This window comes from Hipposideros armiger, unplaced genomic scaffold (genome assembly GCF_001890085.2).
Source record: "Hipposideros armiger isolate ML-2016 unplaced genomic scaffold, ASM189008v1 scaffold_96, whole genome shotgun sequence".
NCBI classification, from domain to species: Eukaryota; Metazoa; Chordata; class Mammalia; order Chiroptera; family Hipposideridae; genus Hipposideros; species Hipposideros armiger.
In genome coordinates, this window is record NW_017731446.1 from 224,194 (window position 1) to 249,230 (window position 25,037).

Consider the following 25,037-nt stretch of genomic DNA (forward strand, 5'->3'; position numbering starts at 1 on the left):
CGGCCAGCAGCCGCCGTGAGCGGCCATCCAGAAACCAGCGACTGATCTGCCTCACCTGGGAAGAGCGCAATGATGGTGCCAGCTTGGACCAGTGAAGCAACGTCCTCCACAACTAGACTGAAGACCAAAAGGACAGCAACTTGTCTGTTCCCCTTCCCCCGATTCCCCAGCGCTGTTTCCCTCCCCCAATTCCCCAATAAAATCTTTAAAAAAAAACAGTTCTTTTGCAAAAGGATTTACCACATGATTCATTTAAATAGTAAGTGCCCCACTGCTTTTGAAATTATTCAATTTACAAAACTTTTATATACACATCTTTTTCTGGATGATATCCATTGCATAGAGTGAGGGCATAGTTAAAGTCAGTGGTCTCAGGATGGAGAGTTGCATCCTGTTTTCTGTGTGTTTAATGGCATGCACACTGTGTATACACCTCTAAATCTTGTGAGTGAGACCTTTTGCATGCTTATTGGGTGGCATTGCCATCCTTGTTTTAACTTCCCACATATGCAATTGAGGACTATAAGGCTACACATAGCTTTTTAGGGAGGAAAGGATGATAAGGCTTTTCTGTTCTGCAGACACTACTTCAGTGCAATAGGAGGAAGTAGCATAGAATAGGGTAAGTGCCCTATGGAGAGAATAAAGTGAGCAAGTACCGCAGATACTTGGAACTCTAAGAATGCCTATGCAGCATGACTAAGAATAGGAAGTATACTGGCCTTGGTATTGCTTGACAGTAGGTATTTCTTAAATTTTAACCAGTTCACATAACATTGTAAAGCAGATTATGATTGTATTCAATCATCCTACCCTTTTCTCCTTTTTTTCAGCAGCATGAAACAATATGAACATGTAGGACTGAGGATCAAAAGACCTAAGGTTGAGATCTGGCTCCACCATTAAACCATATGACCCTATCAGAGTGGCATAACTTCTCTGAGCACCCCACCACACCTCATTCAACAAATTTTCATTGGGACTTACTATATGCTAGACACTGTCCTAGGTTCTGGAATAACAGAGACAAAAATTTGTTTGGTTATCAGTAAAAGGGAGATAATATCTCATAGCATTGTTGTGAAAATTGAATAAAATTAGGTGCTGAAAAAGTAGTTTGTAAGGAGTAAAGAGCCATACTAGTGATTGTTGCATCCTTTCCTGTTTCCAAATGCAGGTACCCAACCTAACTTGGTCCCTTTTTTTGAGCTCCCCAAATTTTATTGTGCAGGTGATTGTCTATTTTGCACATTTCAGGGATGTGAAATACTTTTGTTTTTATTTTAATTGAGGACTACTGTCTCAGACAAAATCATTCGAGGTTTTCTTTTGTATTTTTTAAAAGGCAATGTAATTTAGTTTTTTCTTTTTCTTTCTTTCTTTTTTTTAGAAGTGTGAAGCATTATCAATTTGACTTAGCTATACGAATATCTAACAATTAGGGACAGTACCACATAAATCTTTATTTTATTTAATAAATGAAATGAATTCTAAAATATCTCTACATCAGTTTCACTTGTGACTAATTAAGGAAAGGTAGTTACAGAGGGAAATGAAGGAAGAGAGATACATACAGAATGACTTTTAAAAGTGGTACCTGTGTGGGGCCGGCCTAGTGGCTCAGTTGGTTAAGAGCGGGCGCTCTGAGCAACAGGGTCGCCGGTTTGATTCCCACATGGGCCGGTGATGCTGCGCCTGAACTGAGCTGCCGCTGAGCTGCCAATAGGTGGCAGGATGGCTCTCTCTTCCCCAATTCCCCAACACTGTTCCCCTCCCCCAATTCCCCAGTAAAATATTTTTTTTTAATAAAAGTGGTACCTGTGAAACCAATAAGGAATGAAAAGAAATCCTGATCTAACTAGCAAAAAAAAAGGGTACCTGTGTTCTTTTCCCCTACCCAATACATCTTGCACATTGCTTTCAGAGTGTTCCTAAACAAAGCAAAAGCATTCACAGATCTTATAAAGTTAATTTCCTGCTTAACATTCTTCTCTAACATACTGTTGCTCATTATGCTTATTTACAACCTGGCTCCAGCTTGTCTTTCAAACTTTTGCTATACTTTGGATTACCCTCCCCGTGAACACATATTTGACTTTCAGGATTCTGTGCTATTATTACACAGTTACCTTTGGAATGCTCATGTTCTGTTTCTCTCTCTTACTTCAACACTCATTTTCTTTATCCCATTTTTAGAGGATGAGGGTACTGAATGAATATTGTTTTAAAAAGACACATCCCTTGTTCACAATTTTATTCCTTGTTCCTTCTATTCATAATCTCATTTTCTCCTGGTTGTTTTTACTAATTGCTTCATCACTGTAAATAAACAAGCAAAAACACCTCACCTTCTTAATCTTTCTTCCAGATGTGAAAGAAAAATGTTAGTCTCGTCTCTACTTCCTTATCCCGAATTTGCCCTCCTGCATAGAAATTGGGCTTCTGCCTCCTCCATAATACTGAAATTTGTCTCCCTAGGTAACCTAAATCCAAAGGAAGGTATCAGTTGATGCCTTCACTGCTGGACTTGACACTGTTCATCTTCTATCTGAAAGTCCCTTGGCTTCTGCATTTTTTGTTCTTTTCCTGTCTGTACTTTTACAGTTCCTTCTTGCTCTTCTTGTTCTTTGCCTTTGCCCACCTCATTAAATGTGGGTGTTCCTCATGGTCCCATTTTCTGCCCACTTAGTTTTTCATTTTACAACACTCCCTGGTCCATCCACTCTCAAAATGTCAGTTACCTCCTAAATGTAGCCGGTTCCCAAATCTTGACCTTCAGCCCAGAACTTTGTCTTGATCTTCAGACAGAGATACATTTGCCTGCTGGACATCTCCATCAAGGTGTTTAAAGGTAACTCAGTGGCATTTGTTCCAGTATTGAATTCCTTATCTTTCTTTACTATTTCAGTTCTTTTCATGTTCTTTATCTAGATTAGAGAGCAGTGGTCACCTATTTCAAGTTCTCATTAACTTTCACCTAGAACTTCTGCGGGTCTCATCATGATTTCCACTTAATAGCTTGAATGAACTGTTTAAAATACAAAATTGACCTTTTCAATCTTTTGCTTAAAGCTTTTTAGTGCCTTCCCATGTCCTATATGTAAAGTTCATGTCCCTCCCATGATTTGACCCCTGCTTACTTCTCCAACCTCCTTTTAACCATTTCCATTCCTAAACTTCAATTTTCAGCGATACTGAACTATTTGCAGTGGTGTTCCTCCTTCTTGTCTTTGTTTATGCTGTTTACTCCTACTGCAATTGCTTCACCTCCTCTTTCCTTTCTTTTCTTGACTAAATTCATATTTATCTTTTGAAACTGAGCTGAATGTTTCCTTTTCTAGTAGTCCTTCTCTTACCACTTAGATTATATTGGGCATCTATGCCCCTGCCATGCCCTCTTTCAATCCAGTGGATATCTTTATCACTGGATTCAACACAATGATCTGTTAATGTGATAGTGAATTCTTTGAGCACAGGCTTAGTGGTTTATTTATTTTTTGTATCCTTAGCATCTAGCAGTCTTTTACAAATAATTTGATGTCAGTAAATCTTTGCCAAATTGAGTTGAAGAGAGAGAGATCCAGAGAATGAGAAAAGGGGTAGAAGGGAACAGTATACAGCGAGAAGTATTCTAGGATTTGCAGTTACGAGTATGTATTATGTTGAAAGTCATGTTTATTTGCTACAAATACAAGCTTTAGAATACTTTGGCTCTTGCACTCTATGCAATACAAATTAACTAATTTTTGACCAGTCCAAATCATAAAAATTTTGAGATTTAGCTTGAATGAGCGCCATAGCAGCCCACAATACTGGAAAGTATTATCTGGCCCTTGGCAGCTTTGAGCAGAACAAAGGAAATAAAAATGAGGAGCAAGTTTCTTTTCCCTAACCTATATTGATGCTTGGCTCTCAGGGAGCCCATTTTTCTGAATTTAATCCTGCTTTCTTGCCATATCCAGAGAGCTTTTCCTTCAGTGTGAAACTCCAGTCTTGGGCCACCGAAGCTGCTTGTTTCTTACTCTGTAGTGAAATAATTCCTTTAGGTTATCTAAAGCATAGTTTTAGAGAACTGAAACAGCATTGAGACTGAAAAATGTTGAAAGTATATATATAGTATATAATCTCTTCACAATTTGACTCTTTACCTTTTCAGTCTTACCTTTCTTTGATCCCCTACCCATTTTGATATAGTCATGATAAACTACTTAGATTTAACTCAATGTGTCATGCCCCTACATCTTTACAAGTATTTATACTACTTCTGCCACCTGAAAGGCTTTTCTCCTGTGCCTTTGCCTGGACAATTCTGGATAATCTTTAAGACTCAATTCAGTTGTTGTCTCTTCTAGAGTCGGGACTAGACACAATCCTTTCTTAAACTCTTTCAATTTGTGTTAGAAACCATGATAAACTTGCTTACGTCTCATAACAATTAACTCACTGTATTATAATCCAATTTTATTTGTCTTCTCATTTCCCCACTTTAAAACAATGAGATCCCTGAGGGCAATGACTGTAACTTTAATTTCAGTATCCTCAGCATTTGGTACACAAAGAAGGTTTTTAGTAATTATTTGTTGAACCAATCAATGACTTATGTAAAAAATTATGAAAATGCGAATGATGAGCAAAGCAACTCTTCAGCTCCCTGTAAATATAAACAAATAATAGCTGCATTAACCAAAATGACTAGTCAGTAAGAATTGGTATATATTAAAATCTCTTTTTTTCTTTTCAGAAGAAGAACCAGTGAATGTTTATATCATTTTTGGGTGAAGAAAACCTTCTAAATATAACATGAAAGGCAGACAATAATAGGGTAAAAATAGGTTAAATTTGACTACATGGAAAATTCATTTAAAAAAGTACAATAGAAATGACAATTTGGGAAAAACCTTCGCTACTTATATAGCAATTTAAAAGAGTTCTTACAACCATTTTAAAAAAGACAAGCATACTACTAATACAAAAATAGCAAAGTATGCAATTTACCACAGAAGTACAAATGACAGCAAAATTATTAAAAGTTCATCTCCTTAGTAATACGCAAATGAAAATAAATACAAACCAAAATGATCTTTTTTTTTTTTTAAAGATTTTATTGGGGAATTGGGGGAGGGGAACAGCGTTGGGGAATTGCATAAGGGAAACAGACAAGTTGCTGTCCTTTTGTCCTTCAGTCTAGTTGTGGAGGACTTTGCTTCACTGGTCTATGTTGGTATTATTATTGCGCTCTTTCCGGATGAGGCAGATCGATCACCGGCCACTGGACAGCTGCTCACTGCGGCTCTTGGTAGCTCATGCTGGCTGCCAGCCGCTCACCATAGCTTATGGCAGCCCACTGTAGCTCCACTGTAGCCTACGCCGTTGCTGGTGATTCACGGCAGCCCAGCTCCAGGTCGAGCTGTTGTTCTCCATCTTAGCTGTAGAGGGCGCAGTATCACTGGCCCTCATGTGGGATCTGAACTGGGGCCCTGCTGCTGAGAGCTGGTGTCCCAAGCCAACTCTTAACCAACACACCACTCGGCTGGCCTGTCCTATTTTCTTTTAAAGATTTTTTATTGGGGAATTGGGGAGGGGAACAGTGTTGGGGAATTGGGGAAGGGGAACATTGTGTTTTTCTAGGACCCATCAGCTCCAAGTCAAGTTGTTGTCCTTCAATGTTAGTGGTGGAGGGTGCAAGCTCAGCTCCAAGTCCAGTGGCTGCTTTCAATCTAGTTGCAGGGGTTGGGGGGCACAGCCCACCATCGCATGCGGGAGTCCAGCCGGCAACCTTGTTGTTAAGAGCATGCACTCTCACCAGCTGAGCCACCCAGCTGCCCATTGGCAGCTCAGTGGCAGCTAAGCTCAGGCGCAGCTCACTGGCCCACGTGGGAATTGAACCGGTGACGCTGTTGCTCAGAGCTCATGCTCAAACCAACTGCGCCACCCGGCTGGCCCCTCCTTCTCCATTTTTAATGTAACTTAATGATATTGGCAAAAAACCCCCAAAACAAAACAATAATAACTTTTGCTGGTGGAAGAATCAATTGACAGCTGTTCTGTAGGGCCAGTTGTAAGAGGAACCGAAAGCCTTATCAATGTGCATACATTTTGATCCAGCAATTCCACACATCTATTTTAAAGTAGTCAGAAATATGTGCAAATACCCCTTTATGTGCTTAAAATTTTTTTTGTAAACTGTAAAGTGCTGTAAAAGTGTTAAATATTGGTGCTGGGTTAGAATGTTTTATACTCTCCCTTACATGGGGCTGATGATGTACCTGCTCTGCCTCTCTCTAATTCACCCTTTTCTGATGTGCATAAATACCCCATGCTAGCTAACTGTTTCTTTCTGGAGAACAGCTATTGTGCTCTCTACTTCTTCCCCTCTCTTAGCATAGGCACTAAGATGTCTTTATTCACTTGAGCCTTTCTCAAATTTTAGGGTCTTTTTGTTTTCTTCCTTCTCTTTAGGACCATTCTTCCATTCCAGACCTTGCAAGCACAACTATAATCCCTTTCCAAGATATATACCTCTTATTTGTTTTGCTGTTCAGGGGACCTAACAACTTTATATGATGACGTTAGCCGTATTGAACCCTGTTACAAAGATGCTTGGGCTTTGTGGGAGGAAATTTCGATCCCCTTTCTCAATTGTGGACTTGAGTCCTTGGAGGGCCCTAATAATAATACATCAGCTGAAGATTGTGTTTCTTTTATTCTTCCAGATTCCAGTGATATAGAGTCTTTTCTTTTTGGACACTGTGATATAACTCTAGGGATACATATGGATATATTTCCCTCTTCAGTCCCTATCACCACCCTCTGATGAATAGCTGATGGTGAAATTTTAAGCTCTATAGAGTCCTATGTTCACTAACATTTTAAGTGTTGGACAGAAAGGCTCCAAGTTGATCTGCTAATTGATCAGCAAACAGCTACTAATTCCAGTGTGTTAATTGCCACAAAGGCTGTACAGTCAGTGAAATACTTGGCATCACATAATTATACAATATATGTTTGCAGTTTTAAGAACTTGTACAGAATCTCAAGGAAGCAAAATTAGGATAGTATAGTGGAAAGAGCATGCAAACATCTAAAATATTCCTATTCAAGTCTCTACTCTGCCAACTAACTTTTTGTGTCACCATAGGCAATTTAATTCTTTAAGCCTCAACTTCTATTTCAAAAATTAGGGATTTGGGCTAAATCATCTTATCTTCAGAGACCCTTAGAAATCAAATGATTTTTTTAAAAAAGATTTTTATTGGGGAATTGGGGGAAGGGGAACAGACAAGTTGCTGTCCTTTTGTTCTTCAGTCTAGTTGTGGAGCACGTTGTTTCACTGGCCCAAGTTGGCACCATCATTGCAGTCTTCCTGGGCGAGGCAGATCAGTCATCGGCTTCTGGACGGCCACTCACGCTGGCTGCTGGTTACACACGGTAGCCCATGGCAACCCACTGCAGGGGCTGCAACCTACGCCATCGCCAGCGACTCACAGCAGCCCAGCTCCAGGTTGAGCTGTTGTTCAGCATCTTAGCTGTAGAGGGTAGTGTCACTGGCTCTCATATGTGGGATCCGAACTGGGGCCCTCTGGTGTCCCAAGCCAGCTCTTAATGAATGCGCCACTTGGCCGGACCAGAAATCAAGTGATTTCTAAAGGTTGGATTGTTCAACAATGGAAAGAGTTGTCAGAGAAGGAGGAAATAACTGTGGGCTGGAAAAGTCAGAAAATGTTGCACAGAAGAGGTACATCTGAGCTAGGCTTTAAGGGCTGAGTGGGATTTCGATTAGTGTGGAAAGAGAGGGATTTCTTTCTTTTAAAAAAAAATTAATTTCAGGTGTACAAAACAATGTACTAGACATTTCACCCCTCACAAAGTGATAACTCCCCCTCCCGCAATCTATTGCCCCTCTGACATCGTCTATATCTATTACAATTCCATTGATTCTATTCCCTATGGTGTACTCCATATCCCATGGGGAGGAATATATATATATATAAAATTATAGTTGACATACAGTATTATTCAACTTCAGCTTCAGGTGTACAGCACAGTGGTCAGGCACCTACACCGTCCATGAAATGGTCTCCCTAATAAGACACGTGCCCATCTGACACCCTACAAAATCTTTATAACATTGTTGATTATATTCCCCAAACTATCTTTCATATCCCTGTGGCAATATTGTAGTTACCAATTGGGTTTTCTAATCCCCTCCCTTCCTCCACATCCCCACCCCACTCCCATCTAGCAACCCTGAGTTTTTTCTCTATATTGCTGAGACTATTTCTGTTTACTTTGTTCATTTATTCACTTCTTTAGATTCCACATACAAGTGAAATCATATGGTATTTGTCTTTCTCCATCTGACTTATTTCACTTAACATAATGCTTTCTAGGCCCATCCATATCATTGTGAATGGTAAGATTTCATTCTTCTTTATATCTGAGTAATACTCCCTTGTATAAATGTACCATAGTTTGTTAATCCAGTCATCTACCCATGGGAATAAGAGAGGGATTTCTGTTAAAAGGAAGGGAACAAGCAAAAGCATAACAATAGCAGTGAGTAAGATGTATGTAGAGGAGATTTAGGTTAGTTAGCTTAAAGCTTTCAGGGCAGGGAAAACAGGAAGAGAAGTTTGGATAATCAAGGTGGGAGAAATGATAATACCTAATGTATTGGGTGTACTACGTGATAGGCAGACACTGGTCTAAATAGATGCATTAACCCAATTACTAGGTTATGAAATAGATTACTATTATTAACCTGATTTTACAAATGATGAAACTAGGATTTGAACCCAGGTGATCCAACACCACTCATGTCTTAACCCCCATGCTCTGTAATCACAAGATAACAATGTTTTCAGTTTCTCCTTGCCATTAAACCCTTGGTGTTTCCTTTCCTCAATGATACAGACACAGGTTTGATCTTGGGTAATATCTTGTTTACTCTTAACTTCAGTTTCTTCATCTGTAGAAAGGAGATAGAATATATCTTAAAGGGTTCTTAGGAGAATCAATTGAAATAAACTCTGAAAATGTCTAACGTGACTGGCACATGAGAGATGTTCAATAAATGTACCACTATGACAAGCAGATTTTCATAGCAGCTTTAAGACAACAGTTTACCATATGAATATTTATAGGCGCCTTCAAGTTAAGTAAAATAATTTGTAGACAGGTTTCCATGACACTAAAAATAATTTTGAAAAATAGGACAAATCTAGATGAATATTCCCTTCATTTTGTTTGGAGTAGTTTGTTGTACATAGTTTAGAAAACACTGATTACTAGTGTTTCGAAACAGTCTCTGGGGAAGATGTTTTTGCAGTGGCTTATTTGTAGACACTTGATACTTTGAGCATTATCACACCCATTGTCTCATTTAATCCTCCACACAGTAGTATTTGTGGGGTAGTAATTAATATTATTCTCATTTTACATATAAAGGAATTAAAATCTAGGAAAGTTAAGATGGTTACCCAAGCTCACATAGCCTGGAAGTGATGAGTCAGGACTCGAACTTAGGTCTTTGACTTTGGATATTATGGGCTTCCTAGACTGCTTCCAAGTGCCATAGAGCTGGCGAATCTAGTTGGAAACTTGTATTAAGTGGGCAAGAATATCAGTTCTTCCAGCCATTTAACAAACTCCTTTGTTTTACAAGGATATTTAGCTTAATGAGTTCCCCTTAGTGCTACCTTGTGTCAGAAATTGCTGACCCAAAAATGCAGGGTTATTGCACTCAACTTAACTTTGACCTGGAAATTGTAGCATTTGTAACTTTCTAATAAGGTCATATATTTAAGTAAAACTTTAATTTATTATGTACTTTGACTTGCATATATCATCTCATTTAATTGTCACCTTAACCTTGTGATGTAAGTTGGTATAATTTCCTGTTTGGATTAAAAAAGAGAAAACCAGGCTCAGAGAGATTATGATTTGCTTAAAGTTACAATATTAAATAGGAAGAGCTGCATCAAAAATCTAGATTCTTGTCTATCCTTTTATCCTTACTCAGTATCCCTTTACTCCATGTAGCTAAACTCCTTTCCAAGTTCTACATTAGTTAATTATGATGCTTTTGCCTAAAAGCACCAAAGATGGATAAAAAATTGCTTAGGCTGGAAAGAGCCTGTACGATCTGTGACAGGTGCTGCGTAGGTTGGTTGAAAAATAACATAAAGGTTGTGTCCTTTCTGTGTTTTTGTTAATGCTTATAATACTTTTATGACTTAGTGTCCTTCTGGTGTCTCTGGTATATTTCAGACTGATTTTTAAGTTGTCAGGAAAGGGGATTTTCACTCCAGTGCTCAGTTCCTCTAAAGCTTCTTATTTTCCTTTGTACCATGAAATTTATTTCTTAACCAGAGCTTAGGGTGGTGTCAGACTTAAGTTCCTACTGTTTGCTGCTGACCTATTTTTGTCTGCCCTCTTTTTTTCCATATAGCCAGTCTCTCTTGCTAAACCCCACACTTCCCTTATTTCCAGCTGTAGTTATATGGAAGGTTCTGGGAGTCAAAGGACAGTGAGTTTGAGGGTAGGGAAAGGATATAAAGCTCTTGTCCCTTCTGACTCCGTGTGTTTCTCAAAAATCCTGGGAGTATCCTGATGTTGTGTTTACTTTCCAGGACCTGGTGCTTTTCTCCAGATTCTTTAGGAGCAAGGATCTGGTCTTCTGGGAAAGACTTCCCAGAGACATTTTAATGGGTTGATTTGGTTTTTCCCCTATTTAGGGCTTAGAAACAGGCATGTACAAATCAGCTTTTATTTATTTATTTATTTATTTAATTTTTTTTAGCTGAGCCTTCCTGCTGCCTGTTGGCAACTCAGTGGCAGCTCAGTTTGGGCCAGGAATTGAGCTGGCGACCCTGTTGCTCAGAGCTTGCACTCTCGAGCAAACTCTTAACCAACTGAGCCACTCGGCTGGCCCTCCTTTTGTTTGTTTTTAATGGTTCACTACCTCTTCTCTTCTTGGAGGTATTTACTCATTTGAGGTTTCCCATGTATTTCATTTATTCTTTCATAAATTATTCAGTAGGAACAGGTGCTATAATACTGAGACCAAGAGACATTGTCCTGGCTTCACAAAGTTTATAGTTTTGTTTGGAAGATAGGCAAACAAGCAATGTACTAAAGTGTGATTTATTGTTCTAGTCACATGATTAAAATAAGTTTTAAATAAAACATGTTTCTTTTATAATTTCACCATAGCAATAGATCACCTGCTTTTACGTTTTTCCATATTCTCTTTCAATATTTGTCCATATGTAAACATATTTTTACATAATTGTAATTGTTTTTTAGTTATAATTTCATAATTTGTTTTTTTCACTTATAATTTTATATATTGTTACATAGTCTTAATAATTATATTTTTTCATAGCTGTTGTACCATGATTCATTCAACTATATTTTATTAGAGAACTGCATTGACTTCCAATTTTCCACCATTATTACATAGTAAAACCAAAGGCATTCTCAATTTTCAGGAAAGGAATTACTTCATCAAAGGCTATGGTGATACATGTCGCGTTTTGGTAGATACTGCTATACTGCTTCCTATAAAAGGTGTTTCCAGTTTGAAGTTTATCAACCATTTTCACCTTGCTTTCCAGCACACAATATTATTATCTTTTTAAGTGTTAATATAATAGGTATAAAAGCAGTATTTGAATATTTAACATGTATTTCTATGAGAAACAGGTAAGGTTGAATGTTTTCCCTAATGTTTGTTTATAAATATGTTATGTGGAACAATTGCCTTGTCTTTTGACAGTTTACTTGTTGATTCGCTTACTTGGTGGTTTGATTTTGAATGTGACATTCATTGTCAGTTAGGAGGAATGGAAAACAGTGGCTAGAATGTCTTCTTGGGGATTATATCAAGAATCAGGTTCTTTGAGGTAAACTCAATACTATGTGTTGTACTGACACCTGCAGGATCTACACTAGGCTGTGAGTTCCTTCAGGGCCAGGGCCATGTTTTATTCTTTGCCTCAGCATTTTGTAGCCTGGCTGCTAGTAGGACTCAAAAAATGTTGAAGGAATAGGGACACTAGATAGTCTCCTCCAAATATTCTTACGTCTTCTTATATTGCCCTAAAATTTCACCATTTAAGATTCATTCTTTGGATCTTAAAGACTTTCTAATCTTGGAGCTTCTAGGAATTTATTGATACCTATTAATAGGGGGATAAATATGGTGGTCTCAGGTAACATACTGGACATTATAAACACAATGTGAGAGCAACACTTTGTGGGGATGGAATATAGAATAGACACCCGGTGGTGGAAGAGTGGAGATGGGATGAGAGAGATGCTCAGAAGATTAGTAGGAATTTGTCAGAACTAAACCTCATCTATTACAGAGAATCAGGAATACGAGAGCTGGAAAGTAATATTAGTAATTCCCTGAGCCTTGATATCCTGTGTGTAAATGTAGATGAGAATACCTGCTTACCAGGGTTATTGTGGGACTTTATTGAAATTAAGTAGATTATGAAAGTGTTTTGTAAACTCTGAAATGCTATGCAAATAAAAAAATATTGTTATCGTTGCCATCATGTAAGAAACCAAGAATAGAGATATAAAATTACTTTTATTTTTTGCCAGGAGCTAGATCTATTCTTCATATTATGCAGCCAATCTTTATCATTTGAAGATGAAATCAAAATTTCTAAAGTATTATTCCTCCCCTCACACTCCAAGGAAATAATGAAGAAGGATGGAGGATAGGGGAGTAGCTTTGTGGAGTGAATAGACTTTGTTAAGCTTTTTATCACTTTGGCAAATTATTAGCTTCCTTCTTCCCAAGTTCTTTTCCTAGAGAAGAATGAAACACAGCAAAAAGAAGAGGCCAAAACAGCATGAGCATGGTAAAGCATGGGTCATGTGCACAGGCAGTAAGTGATTTGATTGAAGCAGTGGGTTTGGATTAGGAGGAATCATGAGCTGATTTTGGAATAGCAGATAGGGCTCTGATAAGAAGAACCTTGAATGCAAAGCTCAGAATTTTACACTATCCTGTAGTCAGTGGTGACTAGTGACAGTTTTGGAGCGGAGGGTAGATGACTCGATCAGTGTCTTGCTTAGGAAGGTTTATCTGGAGACAGTGTAGAAAATGGGAAGGAGGAAAAACAGGCCTAGAGATTTAGGAGCATGTTTTGATTGTCCATCTGTGAGATACTTGAGGCTCGTATTAGGACTGTGGAAGTGGAGAAGAAGAAATAGATCCAAGGATGTCAGAGAGTGTAGTCATAGCTAAAGGAGTGGGAGATCTTATGACATTCAATCTGTTTTCTCTCCCAGAAGTTTGTTTTTCCTGTAAACTTAAAAAAAAATTGAATTCTACAACATAACCAGCATCTGTTAAGCTTTTATAATACCCCTCAGTCATTATTTCACCTCCCTAACAGGTAACCACTATTTTTACTTCCTTCACCACCTGTTGATTTTGCCTAGGCTTTGAGCTTTATTTCAATAGACTCATGCTGTATAAACTCTCATAAGTCTTGATTTCTTGTGTTTTATGTTATATTTATAAGACTCATTTGCTTTCTTGTATGGAACATTAGTTCATTCTTTTTCATTGTTCATTTGTATTCCACTGTATGAATGTATCACAATTTATTTATTCATTCTGCTGTTAATAGATACTTAAGTTGTTCCCAGCTTGGGGCTGTTATGAATAATACCGCTATGAACAATTCTTATACATGTCTTTTGGTGACTATTAACTCTTGTTTCCTACCCATGAGTGGAATTTGCTTGGTTACGGCCTATATATGTTGAGCTTTAGTAGATACTACCAAATAGTTTTATATTTATCGGTTTACACTTCCACTAGCAGTGTATAAGCGTTCTTTGCCAATACTTGTATCTTAGCTCAGGTTCTATAACAAATACCATAGACTGGGTGGCCTAAACAGAATTTTGGTTCTCAAAGTTCTGGAGGCTGGAAGTCTAATATCAGGGTGCCAGCATGATCAAGTTCTGGTGATATTCCTTTTCCTGGCTTGTAGGTGCTGCTTTCTTGCTGTATCCTCATATGGTGGAGAGAGCCGGGGTCTCTTCAACCCCTTATAAGGTCCCATCATGGGGCTCCGCCCTTATGACCTCATCTAAACCTAATTACCTCCCAAAGGCCCAAACTCTGTTATCACGTTGGGGGTTAGGGTTCAACATATGGATTTTATGGTGGGGGACACAAACATTCAGTCTATAATGAGTTATATAATAACTCAGTATTACAGTATTTTAAATATCAAAGACTTTTCTGTTATAAGAAACCGTATCTAACATAGAGGAGAAAAGGACTATTGGTTATTGAATGCCTGCTACATACCAGATACTGCCTAAATGCTTTTACTTATGTTGTCTCATTTAATTAAAATAATACTCATGTAAACTGTGAAATCAGTGTTATTGTATTGACTTTACAGGCCAGAAAACTGAGACTCACAGGTTAGGCAGCTCATAATTGCCATCCAGAATCTAACCTAGATCTGCTTGAATCCAAACCAATCACGTAACATGGAAATGCAGTTTGTCAGTGAGGTGTTTTCCTTCTTTCTTTTTGGTGGATAGGTGGTCTTCTTTTTTTCTTTTCTTTTCTTTAATATCTTTTCCAGGCCATTTAATCAAGTGACTTACAATGTACACATTCCTGAGTATACCCTTTTGTAGTGACATTGTTTCCGAATTTTTCTGCATTTAGCTTAAAAGGTGTTTCTTCCCAAGAAACTGAACTTTTCTGTCAAATGCGCTTGATCGAATACAAGAATTGGGTTCATAAAATGGGTTCATTGCAAACTTTATGTATAAATCATAGACATCAGTAAAGAACTTCTTTATTCCATCTTCTTGCCTTATATCGTGAAGCATAATAAATCTCATATGACCTGCAGTAACAAATGCTGAAACAAACCACTCATTGAACTTGTCCACTATTTTCAAGTACATATTGTTTGACAGCCACATATTCTCATCTACAAGGTCAAGGGTAGCATGAGCTATGAACTGGTTCAGATGACGATGATCGTTTTTTGATTCTGCTTTTCCAGACGGCAAAAACTCCATTTCAAAAACTGGATTATCATGGTGGCCAACAATTACAAAGTAGAAGCTTCCAGACATTGTCTTCAGTATGTAGCTCCTGAGCTGAGACACCAACAACGGAAATAGGCAGTCTGTTCCCGCAGTAACAACCCGCGCTCCGCAGTTTCAGTTAGGACTCCCTGAGCAGCCCTCGCGAGACTCGAGACTCGGCAGTTGCTTTCTGCTGATACGTGGGCGGAGTTTCCGGCTGAGGGTGGTCTTCTTGATGACCTGAAAGCCGATCATATAGGTGGCCCCCTTGTGAGACCTAGTACTTTGCTGGCTTTGCAAAGAGCAGCCTTCCAACCAGGTACCTACCCCTACCTTGTGCCCTTTCTGCCTCCCCACTGAATCTCTTAGCAGCCAGTCATTAAGACTGTCTCAAGGTAGATATTATACTGCAACATCCTGTGCTTCAGCTGGCAGGCTGACAGAAGAAGCTCCCCTAGAATATTTAAGGCTAGCCAACCCTGTGAATTCTCTCTCTCATGAGTTTTCTTGTAGCTATTTCCCCCATAAGAGGAGGGCAGGAATGACATCTAAAAGAACTAGAAGGTAGGAGACCAAGGTTCCTGGTACTAATACTAAATTGTTGTATGCGCTTGAAAACCACATTTCCCTTCTCTTGACCCGGGTTTTCTAATTTATAAAAAGAGAGGGTTGGATTGGGATTACTGGTTGCATGGGCCATCCTCAGGGCCAACTGTGGGAAGATACAAGTAGGAGATAATTTGGATCCTCTGTATATTATGACAGCCAGAGCAACTCTGGTTTCATTTGTTGTATATCCATTGATCTTCCTTCTGAGTTTTTAATTAAAGCAAAAGATTGTATGACAAATATACACTTGAAATCCACTAGAGTAGATGATCTCTACTAATTGAAAGAACCACTTCGTGAACATGGAAAACTTTGTGAAATATTATGAGTGGGGAAATTAAATGCGCAAAATTTTCACCCTTAACAATTTTTTTAAAATACGTACAAGGACTTCATGCTTTCCTCTGACCTCCATGAGGGCATGGAAAGGGTATAATGAATTTTGCATAGAGTAGGAGGTTGGGGAAAGATTAACCAAAGAGGAGACATCTGAACTGGACTTGAAGAGTAGAAATTCACTAGAATGATTAGGAGATGGGGTGGGGGGGGGTGGGAAGAATGAGGCATTTCAGTTAGAGGAATGAGGTAGGAAGGCATAAAAAGACATTGCTATTTTTGAAATACTGTGTTCTTGATGTAGATATTGTGTATGATGAACAGGTGGAGAAAGGAATGCTAGGAGACGAGGTTGGGAGGGTCTCTGGGCTACTTTGTAAAGGAACTTGAACGTTATAGTGGTGAAGACTAATGAAGAATTATAAATATCATTTGAATTAGCCCTGCCTAATAAATTTTGGGCTCCTCTAGACTCAGGACCTCTGATCCACACAGCGGTGTTTGGATGCTAGCTATGGTGATGGTGGTGCTCACAGACTCAGAAGTGATTTTGATTAAAGAGAGCCTTGGTAACCTGGGGTCTACACTAATGTCTTCTTCTTAATTGGCTTAGAGTTTTGGCTATATGTGTAAATGCTTGTGTAAAACAAAAGGGTAGGGGGGTGGGAGAGGCTCTGCCGATGGGCAGCAAGTCTCCACACTGTAATAAACTCAGTGGTGTCCTTACCATTTAAACTCATTATCAGCGGTGGAAGAGGCAAGATTGTAATTTTACCTCCTGTGTAAAAAATTAGTCAGCCTTGTGGCTCAGGGCTTTCCAGCTCTTCTCCATAACAAACCTCATTCTTTCCCCAGAAACATATGTTTATTTGTAATGCATTTCATTTGTGGTAATTGGAGCAGCAGCCTTTTCATTTTCCTGTCAAATACCTGTCTCCCTGATATAATGAGCCTGTGAATTGCATTAGGTTGGGAATCAGGTTCCTAATTAAACACGTATGAAGGTGTCTCACCATTGCCCCCTTTTAATCATTTCTGTCCTTTAGATGTCCCTAGATCTTATGACTCCTATCCTGGTTGAAGACAGGTCTCAGATTGGGGCACAGTACCTGCCCAACTGGGGACAACATTAGCTTCATCCATTTTATGACATAGTGAGAAGGAGTGAACTGACATTGATAGAAAAATTACCATGACCAAGTACTTTATATACATTATCTCATTGAATCCTTACACTTCCAAAGAGACGTTATTGCCATTTTATAGTGAGCAGATGGTTAAGTAACTTCTCCAAAGTTACATACAGCTGTAAAGTGAAAAATGAGGATTTGAATTTTTTGTCTCTTGAATTCAAAATCCATGTTTTTTTCTACTTCATGACTCTGAAAGCAGAATAATTGTGCTATTAGAGTCATAGCAATTTTCGTAGCTCAATGAAAAAAAGTTTAGGGAGAGGACTTTAGACATCAAGTTCAGAAAAGAGGTTTTGAAGAATCAAAACTTGATTAAAGAGTAACCTTCATTGGGCTGGCCGAGTGGCATGATGGTTAAGAACTGACTTGGGATGCCAGAGGGCTCCGGTTCGGATCCCACATATGAGGGCCAGTGACACTGCCCTCTATAGCTAAGATACTGAACAACAGCTCAACCTGGAGCTGGGCACTGTGAGTCTCCGGCAATGGCATAGCCTGCAGCCCCTGTGGCAGTGGGTTGCCGTGGGCTATTGTATGTAGCCAGCAGCCACCGTGAGCGGCCAGCAGCCACTGTGAGCGGCCGTCCAGAAGCCGGCGACTGATCTGCCTCGCCCAGGAAGAGCGCAATGATGGTGCCAACTTGGGCCAGTGTAGCAATGTCCTCCACAACTAGACTGAAGAACAAAAGGACAGCAACTTGTCTGTTCCCCTTCCCCCATTTCCCCAGCGCTGTTCCCATCCCCCCAATTCCCCAATAAAAATCTTAAAAAAAAAAAGAATGTATTCCAATAATCAAAGGCAAATTTCAACAATGCAAAAACCGCAATTACATTTGCACCAACCTAATAGTACTTACCTTACTTTGGGAATGAAACATTATGCTGTGACCAGTGGTGAGTTTAGATAAATTCCAGGTGTGAGGCAGAGTAGGGAGTGAGACTGAAAAGAAATGTAGCTGGGGCTTTAAAAAAAAAAAAAGGAGATATAATTTACATACCGTAAAATTCACCATTTGAAGTATATAATTCATTGGTGTTGGTATATTCACAAGGTTGTATAACCATCACTGCTATCTAATTCCAGCACATCTTCATCATTGCAGAAAGAAACCCCATACCTATTAACAGCCATTCTCCATGACCCCTTTCCCCAGTCCCAGGAACCACTTATCTACTTTTTGTCTCTGTGGATTTGCCTATTCTAGACATTTCATGTAAATGGATTTATACAATATATGTGGCCTTTACTTCTATGCCCAGCTTCTTTCACTTAGCATAATGTTTTCAAGGTTTATTCACAGTGTACCATGTGTTAGTACTTAGTTCCTTTTATGGAATTTTATTCCTTTATTCCTTTCTATTCCATTGTATGGATGTACCACCTTTTGTTTATCCATTCATCAGTTGATGGACATTTGGGTTGTTTCCACTTCTGTGCTATTATGAATAATGCTGCTATGAACATTTGTGTACAAGTAGTTATGTGAACATATGTTTTCAGTTCTTTTAGGTCTATACTCAGGAGTGGAATTTCTGGGTTCTATAGAAATTCTATGTTTAACTTTTTGAGGAACTGCCAAACTGTTTTCCAAAGTGGCTGCATCATTTTAAATTCCCTCCAGAAGTGTATGATGGTTCCGCTTTCTCCACATCCTCGAAGAAACTTGTTATTGTCCTTTAAAAAAAAATTATAGCCATCTTAGTGTGTGTGAAGTGGTATCTCACTGTGGTTTTGATTTGTATTTCCCTACTGATTAATGATGCTGAGCATCTTTTCATGTGCTTATTGACTATTTGTATATCTTCTTTGGAGAAATGTATGTTTAAATTCTTTCCCACTTTTTAAAAGTGGGTTAATTGGATTGGTTTATTTGGGTTTTTTGTTGTTGTTGTTGAGTTGCAAATATTTTCTTCCATTCAGTGGACTGTCTTTTCACTTTTGATAGTGTTTTTTAAAGTGCAGAAGTTTTTAATTTTGCAAAGTCGAATTTATCTATTTTTTATTTTATTGCTTATGCTTTTTGTATATATCTAAGAAACCATTGCCTAATTCAAGTTACAAAGATTTTCTTCTAAGAGTTTTAGCTCTTACATTTATTTTTTAAACCTTTTTTAATCTCTTACATGTAGGTCTTCGATCCACTTTGCATTAAATTTATAGGTTGTATAAGGTAGGAATACATCTTCATTTTTAAACATGTGGATATCTATTTTTCCCAGCACCATTCCCCATTGAATTGTCTTGACATCCTTGTTGAAAGTCAGTTCACTGTAGAATTATGGGTTCTTTTCTAAATTCCCAGTTTTATTCCATTGATTCAGTGGATTCCAATGATCCATTATCTATTCTTATATCAGTACCAGACTGTCTTCATTACTATAGTTTTGAAATTGGAAAGTGTGAGTCCTCCAACTTCATTCTCCTCCAAGATGTTTAGCTATTCTGAGACCCTTGAATTTCCTTATGGATTATAGAATCAGTGTATCGGTTTCTGCAAAAATGGCTGCTAGACTTTTGATAGGGATTGCATTCAATCTGCAGATTAATTTGAAGATTATCAACATCTAATAAGTCTTGCAGTTCGTGAACACAGTTGTCTTTCATTTGTTCCAATCCTCTTTTTCTTTCAATAATGTTTTGTAGTTTTCCTTGTACAAATCTTGTACTTCCTTTTAAACATTCATTTCCAATGATTTTGTTCTTCTCGTTGTTATTATAAGTGGAATTGTTTTCTTAATTAAAAATTTAAGTTATCCATTACCAGTATATGGAAATACAACTGATTTTTGTATATTGATTGTGTATCTGCAACCTTGCTGAGTTCATTTATTAGCTCTAATAGTGTATGTATTCCTTAGAATTTTTTTATATACAAGATCATGTCATCTGTAAATAGAGATAGTTTCACTTCTTATTTCTAATCTGAATGTCTTTTATTTCTTTTTTTTGACTAATTGCCCTGGGTAGAATTTGTAGTACAATGCTGAGTAAAAGTGGAGAGAGCAGACATCTTTTTTGTCTTATTACTGATCTTTGGGGAAAGCCTTCAGTTTTTCACCATTAATATAATGTTAACTGTGGTTTTATTCATAGATGCCCTTTATCAGGTTGAGGAAGTTCCCTTTGATTCTTAGGTTGCTGAGTGTTTTTATGATGAAAGGGTGTTGGATTTTGTTAGATGCTTTTTCTGTGTCTGTTGAGATGATCATGTGGTTTTTGTCCTTATTTTGTTAACATGGTATATTACAATTACTGATATTCATATGTTGAACCAACCTTGCATTCCTGGGATAAATTTCATTCATGTTATATAATCCTTTTTATTTTTTGCTAGATTTGGTTTGATAGTATTTTGTTTATAGCTGGGGCTTTTTGCAAAGTGTGTTTAGTAGTTCTGACATTATGCAGAGAAAATTAAAAGATGTCTCATATTATTTCACCAATTGCGCTGTGCTACCACCTTACATACATAATGTATGTGAAGGCCTTACATACGTTATTTTATTTAAACTTCAACCTTTGTGCTAGGTGGAGGTCACTTAATCTACTACTGTATACTCAGTAGTGGTGTTTCTGTATTGCAGATGAGATAATGAAGAGGCAAAGTTTTTCATTTTTTGGGTGGTTCACCTCCTAGTCATATAAAAGTATAACAATACAATCACGTACAGTACATAAATACTTTATAATAATAATGAAATGATTTCATGGGGATTCAGCTTCCTAAAGATGATTGCAATTTGATGAGAGATGGGCTGGCAGGTTTGTAGTTGTAGACAGAAAAGGTGATAAAAGTAGACTTTGGAGTGGAAAAGTAGGAGGTAGGAGGTCTTTGGATTAGCAAATTAATCTAGTTCTGCTGAATAGGAGAGAAGAATGGTAACAAAATTCTGCATAATGATTACAGTTATGCGCCACTTAAAAATGGGAATACATTCTGAGAAAAGCATTGTTAGACAATTTCATTGTATGAACATCATAGAGTGCACTTACACAAACCTATATGGTGCAGCCTATTACATACCTAGGCTATATGGTATAGCCTATTGTTCCTAGGCTGCAAGCCTGAATAACATGTGACTGTATAAAACAACGTGAGATTAAATCAAGCACAAGAGAAAATGATGCAATCAAGAGACGTGGTAAGCATGAGGTGTATGAGGCTGCTGCTGGCGTAATATGGCTTATTGTTTTACATCAAACTTTTTTAATAAGGAGAAAGTACAATCTAAAATAATGATAAAAAGTATAGTATAGTAAATACATAAACCAGTACCGTAGTCATTTATTATCATTATCAAGTATTATGTTCTGTACACAATTGTATGTGCTGTACTTTTATATGGCTGGCAATACAGCAGGTTTGTTTACATCAGCATCACCACAAACATGTGAGTAATGCGTCGTGCTATGAGGTTATGACAGCTACAGTGTCACGAGGCAATAGGAATTTTTCAGCTCCATTATAATCTAATGGGACCACTGTTATAGATCTAGTTCATCATTGACATTTTGTAGTACGTGACTAATTTTGATGGAAGCCAGGATGTGGTAGAAAGCTTTCATGGTAAGTTATTACCAATGTTAAGTTCCCTTTCTTGCAGTGAGTGGTAGGTCCATGAGTGTTCTTTTTATTAGTAAGCTTTATAACTTCTGTATACATCACGTTTTTAATATAACCAATATTTCATTCAAAAAAGGAAGAGATAAAAGAAAGGTAGAGGAGAAAAGAAAGAGAATCAAGTCCCAGCAAGGAACTAATGTGTTGACAATGGAAAAGCCAGGCAGCCTTTGCTTAGTGCATGTTGTATTATAGTCATCTTGCCCATTTGATGTTATTAGGGGAATATGTTCTTCTCTAGTCTCTTCCATAACCTATAATTGAAAGGTAATTTTTAGAGCTGGGCTTTGGGAAGAAGAGAAAAGATGAAGCTTTGAAACAGATTTTGTTTCTACTTCTCAGAGGAGAAAGTAGTGGGTGTGGGAGTGGGAGCTCATGTGTCCAGGCTTCAAACTTGGCAGACAACTCCCTCAGAGCAGATGGAGTGAGGATTTCATCGCCTGACAGACTGACTCAGACCTGCCTCCCCGCAGCCAGAGACTACTGAGTATGGCATGAATCTCTGTAAAAGCTGCAGGATCATGTTATTTCTCCATCTACTCTAGCAGTGGCGAACTCTAACCTTCCCATATGAAGAGCTGCCCAGGACTCAGGCTGACCAAGTGTTCCTGCAAGGAACTAATGCGTTTGCCCTCGGTGGTTTTCAGGGACGGTGGCTTTGGTGAAACATTTGGTGGGCATTTCTTAGATTAAAGTGTTCAGGCAGTTAAGCAAAAGTGTGACTTCCAATGGATGACTCCCGCAATCCATATTGAGGATTTTTACATTGGATTGGATTGCCTGTGTATCCTCTATACTTCTTTTCTGCCCTGAGATGATGAGAAATATGAAGTAGAAGCTTCTATATATAGTCCAGTGATTGGCTTAGTGAGGTTAGCACAGGAAAAAACCCTTAGAAAGACTTAGAATTTATTGCCTAACAAGTAAATGGCTTTCCAGAAATTACAGATCTTGCTGCCAGTCACGATTTTAGCAACCAGTGAAGATGAACGTGTTCTGGATTAGGGCCACAGGCTTTTAGCTGGTGTCCCTGACTTTAGACTCTCTCCTGCCAATTTAGACTATAAATGCTGCCAGGCTTTTTTCCCCCCTAAAACCCTGCTTTCATCATGGCAATCTCCACTGAGGTTACCTCCAGTGGCTGCTGCTCTGCATCAAGCCTAGGCTTACTGTCTAGCTTCGAAATTTGTTATATCTGGTCTTAATGCCTTATCTTCCTCCACAGCATTCATTCCTTTCTTCTCTAGCTAAAACCTACTTGTCCTATAAGACTTAGATAAATTTCTTCTTCCTTTAAAACTAGCATTGATTACTGTCTTCTCTGTTCTATCAGACATGTATAGTAATTTCCAAATAATTTAGTGGTAAATTGTTTCATAATCTCTATTTGTGTATTAGTGATGGACTGTGAGCCCTTTGAAGTTATGGACCATGTTTTCTTCTCCTGTCTCCCCATGGTATGTAAGGTGGCACCTGGCATATATCAGTACATTTGTTAAATAGTAAAACATTGAAAGTTTTGTAAACAATACCTAGTATTTGTGTTTTAGAGTTCACAAAATGCTTTCACATTTATTATCTTATTTAATTTTCCCCCAAATTTTGTGATATTGCCATTTAAAGATGAAGAAATTGAATCTTAAAGAGCTGATATAATTGACTCAAGGCCTCACAGCTGCTAACTGGTTTAGACAGAACTTGAGCCCAAGTTTTTGGTTTGTTGAAAATGCCAGCTTGCCTCAGGTTTTCTTAAAATCTCAATTTTGCTTTGTAGATATTGTTATTCAATACCATGGAAATAGTCTGGGAGTGCAATGAAAAGTTAATGTGTTCCTGTGATCTAGACAGTTATAAAAGATGTTGTGAATGTTCAGACTCAAATGCATTTGAAGAAGGAAGGTGTAATGGGTTGAATAGTGTCCCCCCCCAAACTTCATGTCCACCCAGCACCTCAGAATGTGACCTGTTTTGGTCTTTATAGATGTCATTAGTTAAGGATCTTGAGATGAAATCATCCAATGTTTAGGGTGGGCTCTAAATCCAGTGGCTGGTGTCCTTATAAGAAGAGAGGACACAGAGAGAAACAGGACAAGACCATGAGAAGATGGAGTCAAAGATGGGAGCTATGTAGCTGCAAGCCAAGGAACAGCAAGGATGGCTGATAGCCACTGGAAGCTGGAAGAAGCAAGGAACTGGTGGTCCTTACAGCCCAGGAGGGAATGTAGTCCTGCCAACACCTTGATTTCAGACTTCTAGAATCTGTGAGGGAATAAATTTTACATGTTTTAAGCCACTACATTGAGGTAGTTTGTTATGGCAGTCTTAGGAAACTAATACAGAAGGGAAGAAAAATTATTATTTACTGAAAGCTCTTTTATATACCAGGCATATTCTAAGCACTTTAATAGGCCATTTTACTTATCTTCCAAAAACTTTATATGGGTAGATGTTATTTATCCATATTTTACAGGTCAGAAAAATAAGGCTCAGAAAGATAAAATAAAAAGCTCATATTTTAAGAATATTCTATCATTCTGTTTTTAGCTGTGTATTTCTTCTGTTGATTGCCTGAGGAATTTATTTTGTGGCCCCAGAGTGACTGGGCACTGAATTGTGATGGTCCATCCCTACTAGATTGGTTAAAGATGTGAAAGGTGGATTAGTCAAAAGAGGGCCAGAAGTCTCATACGATCTTTCTTTTGGGATTGACTTTCAGCATTTGTCTCCCCCAGCATCTTGACCTATTCCTCACCCCCTACATATTCACACTTCCTTCATTAAGCTTTTCTAAATTTCTCTTTACCTAGTATTCTCTCTGTCTCTATCTCTGTCTATCTCATCAGAAACTCCATAGCAGTTTATCTGGTTCAATTTTATTGCATTTATCACAGTCTATCTTTTATATGTGATTTCAGCCTGTTTCTTTTTTTTTTTTAAAGATTTTTAATTTTTATTATTTTTTTTATTGCGGTATTGGGGGGAAGGGAACACTGCTGGGGAATTGGGGGAAGGGGAACAGACAAGTTGCTGTTATTTTATTCTTCAGTCTAGTTGTGGAGGACGTTGCTTCACTGGCCTAAGTTGGCACCATCATTTCGCTCTTCCCGGGTGAGGCAGATCAGTCGCTGGCTTCTGGACGGCCGCTCACTACGGCTGCTGGCCGCTCACGCTGGCTGCTGGCTACACAC

The 25,037-nt window shown here is 38.3% G+C and overlaps 2 protein-coding genes across 2 annotated transcripts in view; one reads left to right on the forward strand and one right to left on the reverse strand.

Annotated features, from left to right (window-relative positions):
• SYN2 (synapsin II) overlaps window positions 1-25,037 on the forward strand; it is a 180,249-nt gene that overhangs the window by 7,130 nt on the left and 148,082 nt on the right. The gene's annotated exons all lie outside the window — the stretch shown is intronic.
• LOC109384556 (trafficking protein particle complex subunit 2-like) lies at window positions 14,716-15,163 on the reverse strand. The gene has a single exon (XM_019646001.1). The coding sequence runs from the start codon at window positions 15,136-15,138 to the stop codon at window positions 14,716-14,718; it is 423 nt and encodes a 140-aa protein (XP_019501546.1). The 5' UTR covers window positions 15,139-15,163.